This window comes from Olea europaea, chromosome 11 (assembly GCF_002742605.1).
Source record: "Olea europaea var. sylvestris chromosome 11, O_europaea_v1, whole genome shotgun sequence".
Taxonomy (NCBI): Eukaryota; Viridiplantae; Streptophyta; class Magnoliopsida; order Lamiales; family Oleaceae; genus Olea; species Olea europaea.
In genome coordinates, this window is record NC_036247.1 from 11839459 (window position 1) to 11855367 (window position 15909).

Here is a 15909-nt window from a genome sequence, read left to right on the forward strand (position 1 = left end):
TCGTATGGTTTTGTTTTTGGGTCAAGACTCTCAGTGACGAAGTTGAGTCATTAACAGTTGCCTCTTTGCCGCTGCCATCTACCATGTCAAGGAACGTCCTCATCAATTCCTACTGATCAGCCACCGATATACAAGTTCATTCCTTCGAACTTTATTTCTAGTGTTTTGATGGCAGATAAATATTATGGCATTAATTTATGGAAATGAGTAATAAATAAACTGCTTATATATGGTGTAGTGGGAAAGGCGAAAATGGCACAAATCAATCCTGTTATTATTGCAAGTAAAATAGCAATCTGTTTGAATCCCCTTAAAATTTCATGCAATCTTGAATAACTAGACAGGACAGGGCAGGACATTTTCAGGAGAATCCATGGGGTGCATAATTTTACAAAACGATGGGATAAAAATGAGAGGAATCCAACTACAGAGTCCTCTTTACAATAGTTTCATTTTTTCAGTTTGTTTCAGCAACACTAGGCTTGGCCATACCAAAATGTACGTAAATTTGGCAAACAAGCCAATCCTTGCTATTGTTAAGATCTAACCATCTAACAGTAACTGGTCTTGCTACCACTTTAAAAATATCTGAATACTGATACTGGTCCAAGCGTAATTATAAATCTCTCTGAACCAATCTAAACAGAGAGGAAAATAAGAATTAGTATACTGTTAAGACAAAGATCGTGTCTCACATATCCAGAGACAAAGGAACATTGGATTAAGGCATTTTAGAAACTACTAAGATTCCACTTACCTGCGAACGAGCTTAATCCCCCAAAAGAGAATTGAAAGCAACTAATCAATTAAGGAGAAGAGAATCAATGTTTCGTTTTCCTTCCGGGCCTTTTGTGTACCAGGATGAAACATAGTCCTCGTACATCACCTCATGATATTTAGGTGGTTTAAACAATGGGCGTATTTTCCTTGTTTTTGCCGGGTCATGAAATGTAGCAACTGAAATCCGTGAATTGGTGGCATTAGTTATGGCCCGATGTTGAGCACTTCTATACTTTCCATTGGTTATAATCTGAAAGCAGCAAAACATCATCAGGGATATATATTGGTCCTTCTGTTTGAAAGAAATAAATTCAGATTAAAGCTTTCATGATGCAAATGCTTTAAGCTCCAGATATGCAAAAATGTATATTGTACTCGTGTATCCATGCGGAGCTAGGAAATTCAGTTCATTGGGGGCGTAACCTAACTAAAAATAAAAATTTCGAAACAAGAAAAAACTAATAATAAAAAAAATCCAGTTATTCATACTAAACACGGTTCCTAATGAATTTCTAGTTGGCTACATGAATTATTTGTCGCTACTCCACTTGGTTCTTTATTGGATTTATTGAAAGATTTAAATAACTAAATTCGTGATGAATACGATAAATTATCATAATTATGGTCTACTCTTCTCTTTCCTAATCTAGTCATTAAGTTCACACCGCTTTTTTTATTTGTTTAATTTTATTCAATTTATTGTATTAGTTCATCAACGCCAACTTTAATATACTTATCTCGTTTTCTAACTTGTTCTATTTGTATCCTATTATTTTTTGCATGAAATTTGTTAAAAAAACTATTAAACCAAACAAAATTTATTAAGATAATTGATAAATTTTATTACACTCTTCGACAATCTTATCTAGAACCTATTTAGCAATAAATTTTAATCACACAATTTATGGGACTCACAACTTTTCAACTACATATTCCATCAACTTATATGAAAATCGACTAAAAATCTTTTTTTTTTTTTTTTTTTAAACCAAACAGGGGCCTAATTCTACACCTATTAGCATCCAAGAATAACTTAAGGTGGTGTGAGAAAGCTTTAGACAAAAGTTTTAACAGATTTTGACAAAAGTCGATGAAATGCGTGGTTAAAAAGTTGTGGATTCCATGAAAAGTATAATAAGAATTGAAGATCGATCAACTGAAAAGTTGATAAAATTTTAACAAAACAAGCCCTCGGTGAAAAAGGAAAGAAGAGGCAAGCCACCAAGTCGTCTTGCTCTTCATAATTGCCATGCAGAGAATATTGAAATATAGTCCTCACATTCTTAATTTTATGGTAATAACATGTAATGAAAGTTGGAGAAAAAAGGATGGATGAACTCCAATAATTTATTTCTTCCAAATCCCAGTAGGGGCATTCGCTTTCACCAGGCACGAGGTGGCCTCGGCGCCTCGCCCCTGCATGACTATATACCTATTAATGTAAACATTACATAGAACGGTAACAATGTCTATCGAATACATCACTATAAAACAAACTTCTCATGTCTTCAGGAATACCTCCAAAACTAAAGAATTATTATGTTAGTATTCAAGCACCCCTACACAACAACTTAGTTGAGTACAAAATCGATGCCACAATAGGATACAACAGAGCTTACTATTAGTGAGCAATGTTATTAAAATCGAACCGGTCAATTCAACCGAAAAAACTGTGAACGGTCCAAAAACTGGTCCCCTTGAATGGTAAAAACCGTCTATTAAAAACCTGTTGACTCAGCTGGTTACGTCAAAAACCAGCCACGACTTTATCGGTTTGTCTCATCAAACAAAAAACCTTATAAAATAAAATCTTTACTAACTCAAGCGCCTAGCATTGACTGCTTAGTTGCTTACTGTATCGCTATTCTCACCACAGTCCTTTTATATGCCTCTCTCTCTCTCTCTCATCCCAAAATTAACTCATGTTTTGGGATCATTAAACTTCCCAGCAACCCATTGTCCACCTATGCCAACAAATATCATATTTTAGTTTAGACAAATGCGTATTATTTTTGAGGTGTATAAACAAGTTACGTAATAACAAATTTTAAATTGACAAATATGGATTTGTATTTACTTTGAATTGTTGATGTGGAAATAGTCATATATATATATATTTTTTTTATTTTTATTTTTTTAATGAATGTGGGTATTCGGGTCAACTTACACGCACCTCCACAATCTCACGGGACCCTGAAGTTTATAGTTACATATTCACCCCAGTGGTCCTGAGGGGACTCAAATTGGTAACCATTGGGGAGCAAACCCAAGGCCTGACCACTATCATATATTATAATAAATTTTCACAATAAAGATTTTATTTTATTTTTTATTTTTTAACTACCGTTCAAACCTTGTTACTTTGACCCTTTACAGTTTCCAGATCGATGCCTGGGCCAAGTTTGAAAACATTGAATAAGTATTCATATTCTCTTATTTAAAGTGCTTTTAAATTTAATTTTGATTTGGTGACTGATTTCACTCACTGAACTCCTTCTACGATCTAATTAAAAAGGAACATCTAATATGCATTAACTTCAGGAACTCCTATAAAACTATGTATACTAGTGACAGATTATTGAAAACACAGAGAGATACAGAAGATAAAAATTTTGACCAGTTAATCAATACCTCAGTTTGGTCGGCCAAAATAACAAAGATGGCATCAGATAGGGGATTTACGAATATCCATTCTCCATCCTTCAAGATCTCAAGCCCCCCCACATCATCTTGGATGAGAAATGTAATTGCACCCATGTCAGAATGTGCTTGCAAACCAAGAGTAAGTTCAGGCTGTGGGCAAGGAGGATAATAACTGATGGTGATGTTCTGATAGAATTCCCCTACGATCTCTTCAATGCATGAAGAAGGCAGCTTTAGGCTTTCGGAGATCAAACCCAGTAGCCTCTGAGCAAGTAGTTTCATCTGATCACTATACTCTGCTACAACTTCTCTGTTAACGAGTCTTGTAGTTAGTCATTTCACATAAGAAATTATATCATCAGGACTGCAAAGTAATGCAAACTAAAAATATGAATCTTGAAGTAATCTATTTCAAGAAAAGAATACAAAATAATATTGTTTTGCAAGGGCATAAGAGCAAAAGAACCATTCACCTGTAATTGGGTGAAAAGTTTGGCCACCGGGATGGATTGCGCCGTAAAAGGGGTAAACTATGGTGATCAAAATAATCCCTCCAATCTAAAACTGTGTCATTCGATGCAACTAGCATTCGGCTGCCATAGCCCTCAGATGCAGGGGAATTGGCGTCGCATGAAAAGCTGAGCTTTTGATCCATAGAGCAGTCCTCAAAAAAGGAGCGGCCAGCAGTCCTCATGTCATCCAACAATCTGATTGGAACTCCATGGTTGATAATGTGGAAGGCTCCCCATTCTCTGCAGGCTAGCTCCAACTGCTCACTGAGAATGTCAGCATTGCTAAGATCGATAACAGGTGGCGTTGGTGCATCACAATTATTGCTCAAAGAGATCTTCTTAGAGTTGTGTTGTGCTCTGATCTCAGGTGGTTGCACATATTGAGGTGGCACCACCATTTTTCCATCTTGCATTATACACTGCACTCTAATCGGATTGCCCTCAACTTCCATTTACAGTTTTTGCTTTTCTCAATTGGTTATTAAGCTCTGATAAAACATAAAACAGTCATGGGTACAACAAAATAATTAACAATCTTGATGGTTAAACCAGATCAAATAAACAGATAAACTCACAAAAACAACCTGCTTTTAATCCAAACCAAACTAAATGCAGAAATGTTATAAATGTCACTCACACCACACTAGAGCACAAAATTTACGAAAACCTGGTAAAAAAAACCCCTACACAAATGCAAAAACAAAAATAAATAAAAAATAAAAAAATGGTGTAAATTAATCAGAAAATGATAAAATTAAATTTATTGCCTAAGAGGGAATCTTAACCTGGTTCAGTGACTCTCATGAGTGTTTGGCACCGTTAGTAGGAGAGAATGAAACATACTCGAGAATTGAACTGGTTCGACTTCTGGTTGGATGCGAATTTTGTAAAGAGTATTCTTTTACGTAAAAGGTCTTAGAGCATATTTGACCAAGCATTAAAAAAAATCACTTTAAGTTACTTTTATTGTCAGAGTTCCCTTCCCCCCGCCCCCCTTTTTTTTTAATAGTTCAAATATATATATATATATATATATTAATTTGTTATGATAAAATTAACTTGAATCGGACTATATATACTTGATTTTGGATTAAAAAACTATCACTTGAGGTGTTATTCCTTCTTTTTACACACCAGTATCACTGCTTTTGTGCTAGAATTGAAATGCGAGGAGAAAAGGAGAACAAATACTTAAGTGAAGTAATCTGAAAACCCTTTCCAATTGAAATGGAATCAACAAACCAGTAAACAGAACAAATTCTTACTCAAACAAGAACGAAAAGTTATTTATTTATTTATTTATTTATTATTATTATTATTATTATTATTATTATTATTATTTTGAGAATGTGTGGAAAGGAATTTGAAAAATCAAAATGAATAAGGAATTATTTACTTCTGTTTCATTTGATTCTAAATGAATTCCCTAAATAGTTCCAATAAAATATATGAGGGCAAATGGAAAACAATCAACAAGAGAAAAATATTAAAATTATATTCAGATATATAGAAATTAAAAATGAGACCAAATGTAAAACTTAAGAGAGTAAAAGTTGATACCGTTTGCGATTTCTTCAGGTATGAATGACAGTAGAGAGGTTGAACTTCCCACCAAAGCACGAATCTCACCAAAGAGAGTGGAGAAGCTTCTGTAGGGACGACCAGCGAGGGAAGAGAAAACCAATTGGATAGGAAGGGAGCTGTGATTACAGAGGATCTCAGGTTACGGCAGTAGGGATTTGAGGGAAGAGGTGGAAGATACGTATGTATTTTTTTTTTTTTTATTCTCCTTTTAGCTGAGACTTTTTCCATTTATTAACCTTTTTCAAATCTCTCTTCATTTATTATTATTATTATTATTATTTTTTTTTTTCAATCCCATGTTTCATATGACTTAAAATATTTTATCAACTTTTTAACTATATAATTCATCAATTTTTATAAAAAAATTATTAAAATCTTATTTTTAATCAAACCAAATAAGGACTTTTTTCAAGAAAAATTATAACACGTACATTTTCTAAAAAAGTATTTTAACTCGACTAGTAATTATATACATAGGATTGTCAGTGGGCTCGACTCAGCCTGTGGACTTGTTATATTGACCGAACATTAGGACTTTTGACGCTTATTATGACGTTCCATGTAATGTAATACACATAATTATTTCTTTCGTCCGATTTTTTGTTAGGAAGTCGTGGTTGCACGAGGTTGGTGAAGTAGCATCTACCTACCGAAAACCCTTAGGCTTGCCCACAGAGAATGGGCACTAGTTTTGTTACATATATGCATATATAAAGTAAAAAACTTGGTTAGTTACCCAACTTTTAGCGAATTTAGGGTGTGTTTGATTACATTTATTTTTCATGAAAAATATCAATTTAGGGTAACTCTTATTTAATAGGACATATTATTCCCCCATTTGTTTCCCAAATATTATCGTTATTTATCACATCAAACCATCAAATTTGAATTTTTATCTCTTCTGTAGGTCCCATAACTACTATATTTTTCATTCTCATTTTTTCAAAAATGGGAAACAAACAGAACCTATATTATGCTATGACCTATAACTTTTGAACAAAATGGCGACAATGCCCGATATATTTAGTTATTAATCTGTATGGTCATGCCAACTATACCAACAAAAATATATTGATGTATTAAATCAAGGGTAAAGAAACAATTGGTAGATTTCCAATTCTGTTTGTTTATATAAAATTTTGTACAAACCTACCAAAGCAACAAAGGTCAAAAAGATTATACATCAAAATAAGACCAGGAAGAAAAGAGGAAAAATGTGTGTGTGGAGCAATCTTTAATGCAATTATGAACGACTACCAAATCCTTCGGAAAAATAATTGTACAACTAAACTGACATGTTTTTTCTACAGCTTATCGGCAATTCTTCCCAAGGCATCGGCAAGCTTGTTGAGGACTGTAATTAAGCTATTGACGTTGTCCATGCGTTGCTCCCTATCCAGCTGAAGATGGGTGTTTTGAACTTCAAGTTGAGAGCTCAACAAATTCCCATTTCTTTCCAAGGCTTCAATCAACCTATGCTGCATATTCGTTGGTTCTCTCTCTCTTTCTTCACCAGTTTCATTTCGCTTCCTCTTCTTTCTGTCCTCAGGGTTCCGAATGTCAGGTTCTGAGGTAGTTGGTTTCTCATGACTGGTGCCTGCAATACAAGCATTTTCAATACACACAAACAACTCTTATTCCCTTGGACACAGCTGCTAGCTCCAAGTGTTTCTTATAGTTGAGCCAACTTCTCCGGCTCATTAATTAGTTTTTCACGAGGGCAGGTGTTAATCATTCAGAAGATGAAACACCATGAGCTGCTGTTGCTTATCATTATTCATAATGACTAGAAAGAGGATATACTAATTCGTATTTTCTTTTGCATTTCTTACACCATTTAAATAAGGCCAACATTCTATTCGATTTCACATCTAAAAGAATCACCAAATTGATAAGAATAAGAATTCCATTGTCCCATGGAACCCCATCAATTGATAATCAGCTAAATGCTCCAAAAGTTAATCAAAATTCTAGCGAGCATGAACCAAAGAAATGCCTAAAGAGGTCTTCTCATGCTCAAATAGTAATAGCTTATGACTTTGAAGTTCCAATCAACATTGTTTAGTGTTTTTAATTTTTATCACATTCTCAGATTCTACGACACTTGGAATTCCTTGAGCAAGGAATTAGTCTCAGAGTTGGGCAAAGACTGCCATAGATGCACAAATTATTATCATTTAGGCCCACAAAAATTGCATTTTTTCAAAGTCGAGTTTAAAAACGCAGATTAAAAGATGCAGGAATCCACCATACTGGTCACCTTAAAACATATCAATATAAGAATTCAGCCATGCTGTTATAATTTTCTGCCAATTATCCAACTAAACATGACAAATGGACAATCTTTCCTGAAGAGACATTCGTAAATTACTGAAAAGCATCCCCATTTGAAGAAGTGACCAAAATATGATATATACACAGGCTAAAATCAAATACCTTCCCCAGAAACCAATGACCACTTGTACCATTTCACCATTGACATTTGATTAAAAAAAAATTTGTTTTCGGTTTAAGATCGAATGTGAACATTAAATATATAGACAAACAAAAGACATCCCATTTGTCTCACAAAACCATATTGTGTGACCTATTTAATTATGGTGGTACTTCAAATACATCCAATTTTAGCCACACTAGGTAATAATCAATGTCATTGTCCCTGGTTAACGCAAACTCTAAGAGGCAATAATTGGTGAAATGCTTAAACATATTCTCATAATGCTGAGGGTACACTTGGTATATGCTACAAAGGCAAAATCCTCAACTTCATGATGATTTTGCAGATTAATCCCATCAAGATATACTGCAACTCAGATGAGTTTAAGAAATGCAGGGGAAAACAGATTTTAACAAGCAATTGCAATAGAATTGAGTTAAGTTCTCTTTTGTGCACATTATGTTAACAAATTTTATAAAATTGATAGATGCATAAAATCTAAATAAGCTCAGCTAGAGAAAAATGTGGTAACAGCATCAACACAATCTGTAAGCGTGATTCTTTCTTTAAAATCTGTGCACTGTCAGTCTGACCAACTTAACAGAAGAATTGCAAGTCATGAGAAGAAGATTGCAATAATTATTATTGCAGTATGATCTGTATGGAAAGGATAGTACCTTGAGCAGGAGATTCTTGAGGAAATGACTGATGCTGTTTCTCTGCAACTACAGAAAAAGAAATGAAAACATCACATTCAAGGGAATGTGCAGGGGAACCACCATTGTCGCATTACAAGAAAAGCATCCTCATGCAAAGTTCTTTTGCAAAAATCAACAGATGTATGTCGAAAAATTCCTTGTCTTACTGAGAGAAAATCACATCGATTACTTAGCCACCAATCGGATAGTTTTGGGTAATGGACAAAAGTTTCTCTCCCCCGTAAATTCGCCAGCCCTTTTCAGTTCCGTGCCAGAGGAATGGGTTTTGAACCCATGATACAATCTTTTAAATATTATAGTATAACTAGCAAGAGTCAATTTGGAAACCGTTCCAACAAATCACTTCAGCACGAGCAAGAGCATAAAAACACATTCATATATGGTACAATGGGAAACATTCTACAGGAGTCTCTCATTTTCAACAATTTAACAATCTTCTGTTCAAGTAAATATTTCAGTAATCACCAAACCCCCAGACACATACAACTCTCCCCAGATAGCAAATGACAAAACACATAGTGTTTCAGTTTCTCAAAAATTATGAAATAGATGACAAAACTCATCCAATTCAAGAATTCTCATGCAAAAATCATCCTTTTTTTATGAATCTGTATGCTTAGATGCACAAAATACTGCATAAAATTCTTTACTTGTTTTCTGATGGTCTGTAAATTAATAGTTGTAGCATCTGATTACCTGAAATGGGAGTCGGAGCGGGTATACCTTTCACCGGAGTCTCCTTACCCCGTCCGGGAATCTCACCAACCTCCTCCTGACCTGACTGCTCAAAATCCGAGAATAACCCATCATCTGCAGCCGCGCTCCGCCCACTATCGAACAAAGCCTCTGCCTCCACTTGTTTACCACCCTCATCACCCGTTGGGGCAACCGATGGCGCCAAAGCCAGCCCACTAGCTCCCTCCTCCTCGCCTCCATCAAGTATGTCGTAAACCTCCCTATCGAAAAACCCCGGCAACTTTCTCTCCCTTCTCAAGTCATTCCTCATCACCCAAAACGACTCAGTTTCCTCCCTTATTTTCAATTCCCACTCCTTTATCTTCTTAAAGTCCCCCGCTAAATTGCTCCACCTTTTCCGGCACTGGACAGGACCCCGGTTTACCCCATGCCTTTTGCAGTAGGATGAAACAGATGCCCATTTGGGTTCGACCTGAGCCGACCCGAATGCCAACCCGGATGCGCGGCCCCGCCTAACACGGTTCTCAGCTACCCTTTTGCCTTGTATAAGCACTAGGATTTCTTGTCTGGTCCACCGTGGCAGCCGAGCAACTTTGTTGGAATCATCGGCGGATTGTTGACGGCCGTCAGTCTCGCCGTCGGCGGGCCCCGGAGCCAGGCTCAATTGCTCAAGGGACATGTGTAATGGCACGTGTGCTTTGGACTTAATAGAGTTGTTGAAGTCACGTGCGTAACGGGGAATAGTTTAAAGTAACGGCGTTTTTGGGTTTTTAACAGGAGAGAGAAAGGGGAAGGATTTTTCTTTAATTTTCTTGAGGTCTGTAATCTATGGGGTATGCCGTATGGACAGAAGATGATGATGACCCTATTAAGGATTTTGATTTTGCATTAATGATGATTAAGATGAGGGTTATCTTTGATAACTGGGGATAGATTCCTTTGAGGGTCCCGACCTTCTACTCATGACATCCACGTCCTCAACCTTCCAACATTATGTTTGTGACATCCACACTTGTCAAAAAAGCATCCATTTAGTCACTAAATCGCCACGTAACATGCATTTGATGTGAACAGCGTTGTAAAAGGGATGATGCATGACAATACGTGAAAGCCAAGCTACAGACTAAACGAATTTATGCGAGGCATAGACATAAAAATGTGTTTTCTTATTTTAATATTATTTTAATTTTTAATCAATCAAAAAATTATTTAATAATTAAAAATAATATCTACCAACACATCTAAAACAGATTTATAGAAATTTTATATATTTTTTAAAGTTTCAAACAAAAAGATAAGTCTCAAATATAAATATTAAAAGTAAATAAATAGGAATTTTCAAGAGTTTTCCTTTGTTCAAGGGTTCAAGCGGCTGTTTTGAATTTAGAACAGACGAAGTGAAAAAAGTCAACTTTAAATTTTAAATTAAAGGAATTATAAAAAAAATTAAAAAATGATAATAATGTGCGTCTAGTGGTCAACGACAATCGTTGACAGTTAAATAAGGCGCCAACACACTTGGCTTGGCATGTATCGCAACTAGGTGATGCCTTGGTGCACTTCTTAGAACAATGCCAATATCTAATTGAAATGGTAAATTGTCAAAAAAAAGTAATATTTATAGTAATTTGAATGTCATATTTGTCTTTGGAATAAAGATTTTTTTTTTTAAAACAAATTTTGTATGGCATGTCTAAGTAGATAATTTTCGTTCGTGGAAATACCTTGTGGGGAGTGTAAAAGAAATTGGGAACACGAGGACCATACTTATAAAGATTGGGGACCCCTGAAGGAAAGACAATTTACAAAAGCAAAAGTTTCATTTTCTAACTATTTAAGAGGTGACTTTCCTTAGTGAGCTACGCGTTTTTTGGTTGGCAAAATCTTGTATACTAATGCCTTTTATCCAATTGGATGGTTTTAATAATCTTTATTTTTTGATTTTATTAAATTTTCTCTACCTAATCTTGAGTCAAAATACACTGTTGAATTAATTTTATTTGAAAATTTGGAAAAAAATAATTATTGCATATAAAGTATAGAGATAAAATTGTGGTGTGGATAGCGATTGATAGCCAATAAGACAGCATAGGCAACCGTCAAGGGCATAGAAATTAAATGGTCTGAACAAAACCTTATCCTCTTAATTAGAAAATATTCATTACTTTTCTCTTTATTTTCCACCTTTAAAATCTTATAGAATCATTAGCCACATAATCTTTTGCTTAATGCCAATGGATGGTCCCTCCATTAAAGAAGGGCCACTTTTGGTTGTTTGGACATTTGATAAATAGAGGGCACAATTGGCCCCCATAATAGTAATTTCTCATTATTTCTAAAACCTCACCTCTTTTTCTTATTCCGCGTTTGGTCCCATCAATTTTCATTCTATTATATTTTATTTTTTTCCTCTTATTTTCAACCACACAATTTTCTATAAAATAATATTGCACGTAAATAGAAAACTTTTCATTTTTTTCAACAACTTATTTTTCAAAAAAACATAATTTCACTCATTTTCATTTCCACAAAATAAGGGGCCAAACGGGGGCTTATATTAGAATCATACCGAACCAAAGAGATTAAATCACGATAAGTATAATAATCACATATGGAAGTTTTTCAAACGTATGATGGAGTTTTTTTTACGAGGGTTAGGTACAATCTCATATTCTCGAGTATGAACATTATCGATATCCTATAATGATATAGTCGAATCTAATAAAGTAAAACAATTACTTTGTAGAAGTGTAAGTTATCTGAAATAATAGACAAATACTGTATTTTTGATATCAATACCTTTATCCCAATCAGAATAAGAGTCTTCTGAGTTTTTTTATGCAGTGATTTGTAATAGCAGAGTTAGAAATATCAAGTTTGACCTTTAAAAGTTTAAAATCTAGAATATTACTGATTTTTAGATTAGTTAACCTATTAAAATTAATTAATTAATTAATTACAGAATATAGTCTTAGTCTGACATACATCGAGGATGACTCGTGAATGTGTGCAGGGATCAATTTTCCAATTTTTTAGAACTCGTGATTTTTCATAGTGCAGTAAATAAAGAATTAATCTAGTAGTACATAATGGAGTGTACTTAAGCGTGTACACCCCTCTCACATAGAATCAAATGCAAACGCAAACTGAATGGCATCTAAAAAAACTTCCCTTATTTCTTGTTATGTAAAAGATATTTGGGACCTAAAAGTCATATTTACATGACAAATATAATAAATACTCGAAAATTTTGGAAAAATTCAAGTACTTCGCTAATTCATTTTTAAGTACACACGAATTCGCTGAAACTAGAGTTCACTGGTGAGATTGAATGTACAATTGGACGTACTAACTTAATCAGTGTTAGTTGAATTTGCAAGTATACAAATCGCGCCAAGTACAATAATGATACTAAAGTATCATTTCCACGTGATCCATGCTATTAAGCACAAATATTAACAATCGTAACTTTATTTGAATCAACAATTTGACAAAAAAGAGTTTTATCTAATTGTTTCGCGCGGGTTCGTCGCTAACAATTAAAAGGGGGTCAGACGATTGTGTAAGGGACAAATCTCTTAAAACAAAGTCTCAAAAAGGGGTGTTCTTTATTGGCGATGACTTTACAATCAGAAATTAAAAACAGAATGCCTTCAAGGAGCGCAAGTACACGAGTTACTAAAAGAAGTGTTTAAATCTAAGCTAAGAAATTTAAAATTACATGTTCTCTGTTCGAGAGTTTTTTATTCATCCCTTTGCTCTATATCTTTTCTTCCTTTTATACTCCAAGGATGATCTCTTTGTGATCAACCGCCTAAAAACTGCTTGATCGTTCTACAACTGTCCACTTTCCTCGTAATGGCCAATTTGTCATGGAACTGCCTTTTTTAACTGCTGTCATTACTCTTCGTCATTCAACCGTTTTCGATTGAATTCCTTGAATCGTGGAACGTGATAGGGCTGCTTTAATAACTGCTTTGATAACTGCACTTTTTGATAACCATAACACTTTATGTTTGCTAAGACCTTGGGCGACTCGAAGGTTTGGGCAAGAATAGAGTAACAGCTCTGGGCGACTATATGACACTCCATTCGCTCAGATTCTGGGCGACTTGCAAACTTGGGCGATGGTGTTACCGCGATCTTGGGCCTCCCTATTTGGGTCTTCATTCTTAAATTGTTTGATTGGGCTTCGTTCTTTGGGCTATCTGATTTGATTGGGCTTCGTTCTTTAGGCTATCTGATTTGGAGATCCTCCAATTGGGCTTCATTCCTTGGGCCGTTCGATTTGGGCTGAATTTTTATGTGTCAACAATTACCCCCAATATGGCAGAATTAATACCAATTATTAAATTTTGCCATATTCACTTTGTGTTTCCAACAACATTCGAAATTCCCAAGAATTTCTATCATTGTTTTCTTCCATAACTTGAAAAGGTGCGACGTTTTGCAAACCCTTATAACCCCCAAACACGCCATTTCACTGCACCATTAAATCACGCCTCACTTTTTCGTGTTTCTCTCATACGATTTACTGATCATCTTTTTGCTTCCCTGCTACTAACTCTGAAAAAACTCCGTTTCATCTCTAATGGCTACTTCACAATCTCAATATGGCGACTCCTTTAGTTTTGATAACTTTCAGAAACTTCTGAGTCGTCCATACATAACTCCGAACTTTCTCGCGCCTACCAATGTCGAACTCAATGAGTTCTACCTAGGTCCTTTTTTCAACAATGCAGAGGCAGTCGAACAGGCGGCGGTGGGCCAGCTGTTTCTTTGTACTCAAAGCCCTCCATTTCTAAACTCTCTGCCGCTGGGGCCACTTCGCGAAAGAGGTATTCGCACTTGGTCCAAATCTGATGTAGTTTTCCGTAGGTGGCATGCTCGCCTTGTGGACCATGGTCCTACTAAGTCACTTTTTGATAATGCTAGGATTTCTGATTTGTTAGAAATCTCTATTCAACCCCCTACTTTTGATTCAACACTTTTCTCGATCGCTCTAAGTTTTTGGTCTTCTGAATATAATACCTTTGTTTTCCCTCTTGGCCCCATGTCTATTACTTTAAGGGATGTTGGGGCCCTAGTGAATTTGCCACCTTTGGGCGATACCATTTTTCTTGGTATCTTGATTTCTGCAGGCGCCCCAAAGTTTGGTAGAAACTACACCGAGTCTTACTCAAACCTGCAAGCCCTTCATAACCATTCGAGCCCTGAGCCTTCCCATACTGAGTGAGTGGCCTTTCTTCTGGTTTGGTTTTGTAAATATGTTTTGTGTGTGCCAAGCATAAAGCCCTCCCTGAGTTATTTACCCATAGCGCACGAAATGGTGCGTGGCGGGCCTTTGAATTTATGTTCTTTCTTTTTGGCTGCCCTTTATAGAGGCATGTCTTCTCTTCAAACTCAATTGAAGAATGGTGCATCTCCCACTGATAGTGGACCTCTTTGGTTCACTCAACTGTGGCTGAGATCCTATTTTCCATTGCTTGGTGCTCCATCAATTTCTCTTTCTTCTGCTAGCTGCTATGGGCTAGCCACTGAGCCCTTGGCTCCTGTAAATATGTCTAGAAGGGACATTTTTTCATTCTTTTATTCTTTGGATTCAATTCTTTCCTTCTTTCATTTTTCTCCTTTTTTGACTCCAAACTATGTTCATCCTCCCTCCACTATAGATAGCGCGAGCACCTCTCTACTCATTTGGATCCAATTTTTGACCGGGAGGGAGATATTTCATGATATTTTGACTGGGACCAATGCCAAGGCAGGGGTAGAAATATATGCTTCCCAATTTTTTGCTCGCCAACTTGGTTTCGGCCAAACCTGGCCTGTTCCTCCTTGCTATTCAAGGAACTTGATTGACCGCTTCTATATTATTAATAAGGCGGAGGCAGAGGCTATAAATGCTCGCAATCTATTTTTCATTAACCCCTTTCAATTCTAGCCATGCCATCCATCCCCTTTTTGAACAGCTCTGACCGTCAGTGAAGCACAGATTATTTGCGACTGATGTCAATCGTGCCTTTCATTCACTGGACCAGCTGACCATTTCTTCTCCTCCTCCTGTTTTAGTCACTCCTTTGTCCATCCGGAGTCCTTCTCCTCCTCGTCGCGCTAAACAGTCTGCTCGTCTATCTTCTTCTCTCCCTTCCAAACCTACTGTAGCCAAGAGTCCCCCAAGCCGCAAATGGCCAACCTCAGCATCTCCCATTCTGGAGGATAATGTTGATGATGATACCCCTCTTATTATCAGGAGGAATGTAATTAAATTGGTTTACTCACAAGCATACTTTTCCATACTTGAAACTTTTCCGTGTGCTGATGATTTATTTGGACTTCTCAGAAAAGTTCAGCCTTTCCTTTAAAGGCCTTAGTATCGACAGCTCCTGCTCCATCATCCTCCGCTGAGGCTGCTTCGTCCAAACCAGCTGATGAAGGGACTACGCTTAAAGAGACACCTTTAGTCCCAGAATCCTCATCACAACCAATGAATGAGCCACCTTCTTCCCAGGGAGTCAACCCCCCAAACATCGAAGTAGAA

The 15909-nt window shown here is 36.1% G+C and overlaps 2 protein-coding genes across 3 annotated transcripts; both read right to left on the bottom strand.

The window, feature by feature from the left end:
* Nucleotides 1-253: 253 nt before the first annotated feature.
* Nucleotides 254-5730, bottom strand: LOC111403410 (probable 2-oxoglutarate-dependent dioxygenase ANS). 2 transcript variants are annotated; one of them, XM_023031913.1, is made up of 5 exons: nt 5496-5730; nt 3897-4423; nt 3412-3733; nt 758-1030; nt 254-638 (listed from the first exon to the last, which is right to left on the bottom strand). In XM_023031913.1, the coding sequence occupies exons 2-4, from the start codon at nt 4385-4387 to the stop codon at nt 803-805; spliced, it is 1041 nt and encodes a 346-aa protein (XP_022887681.1). In that variant the 5' UTR covers nt 4388-4423; nt 5496-5730; the 3' UTR covers nt 254-638; nt 758-802. The 2 variants fall into 2 exon arrangements, with proteins under 2 accessions (XP_022887681.1, XP_022887680.1); XM_023031912.1 differs by having other exon boundaries at nt 758-1072.
* Nucleotides 5731-6610: 880 nt separating this feature from the next.
* On the bottom strand, nt 6611-10245 carry LOC111403411 (trihelix transcription factor ASR3). Its single transcript, XM_023031914.1, has 3 exons — nt 9372-10245; nt 8634-8681; nt 6611-7116 (listed from the first exon to the last, which is right to left on the bottom strand). The coding sequence occupies exons 1-3, from the start codon at nt 10048-10050 to the stop codon at nt 6824-6826; spliced, it is 1020 nt and encodes a 339-aa protein (XP_022887682.1). The 5' UTR covers nt 10051-10245; the 3' UTR covers nt 6611-6823.
* Between the last annotated feature and the right edge of the window lie 5664 nt (nt 10246-15909).

Bases quoted from the DNA above. Each gene is read 5' to 3' on its own strand.
- LOC111403411 (XM_023031914.1), bottom strand. From the start codon at position 10,050: ATGTCCCTTGAGCAATTGAGCCTGGCTCCGGGGCCCGCCGACGGCGAG. The intron at 8,682-9,371 runs GTAATCAGATGC...CTTTTTCTGTAG, and splicing joins CGCTCCGACTCCCATTTCAG to TTGCAGAGAAACAGCATCAG. The intron at 7,117-8,633 runs GTACTATCCTTT...CTTGTATTGCAG, and splicing joins TCAAGAATCTCCTGCTCAAG to GCACCAGTCATGAGAAACCA.
- LOC111403410 (XM_023031912.1), bottom strand. From the start codon at position 4,387: ATGGAAGTTGAGGGCAATCCGATTAGAGTGCAGTGTATAATGCAAGAT. The intron at 3,734-3,896 runs GTGAATGGTTCT...ACTCGTTAACAG, and splicing joins AACTTTTCACCCAATTACAG to AGAAGTTGTAGCAGAGTATA. The intron at 1,073-3,411 runs GTATTGATTAAC...TCTTTCAAACAG, and splicing joins TTTTGGCCGACCAAACTGAG to AAGGACCAATATATATCCCT.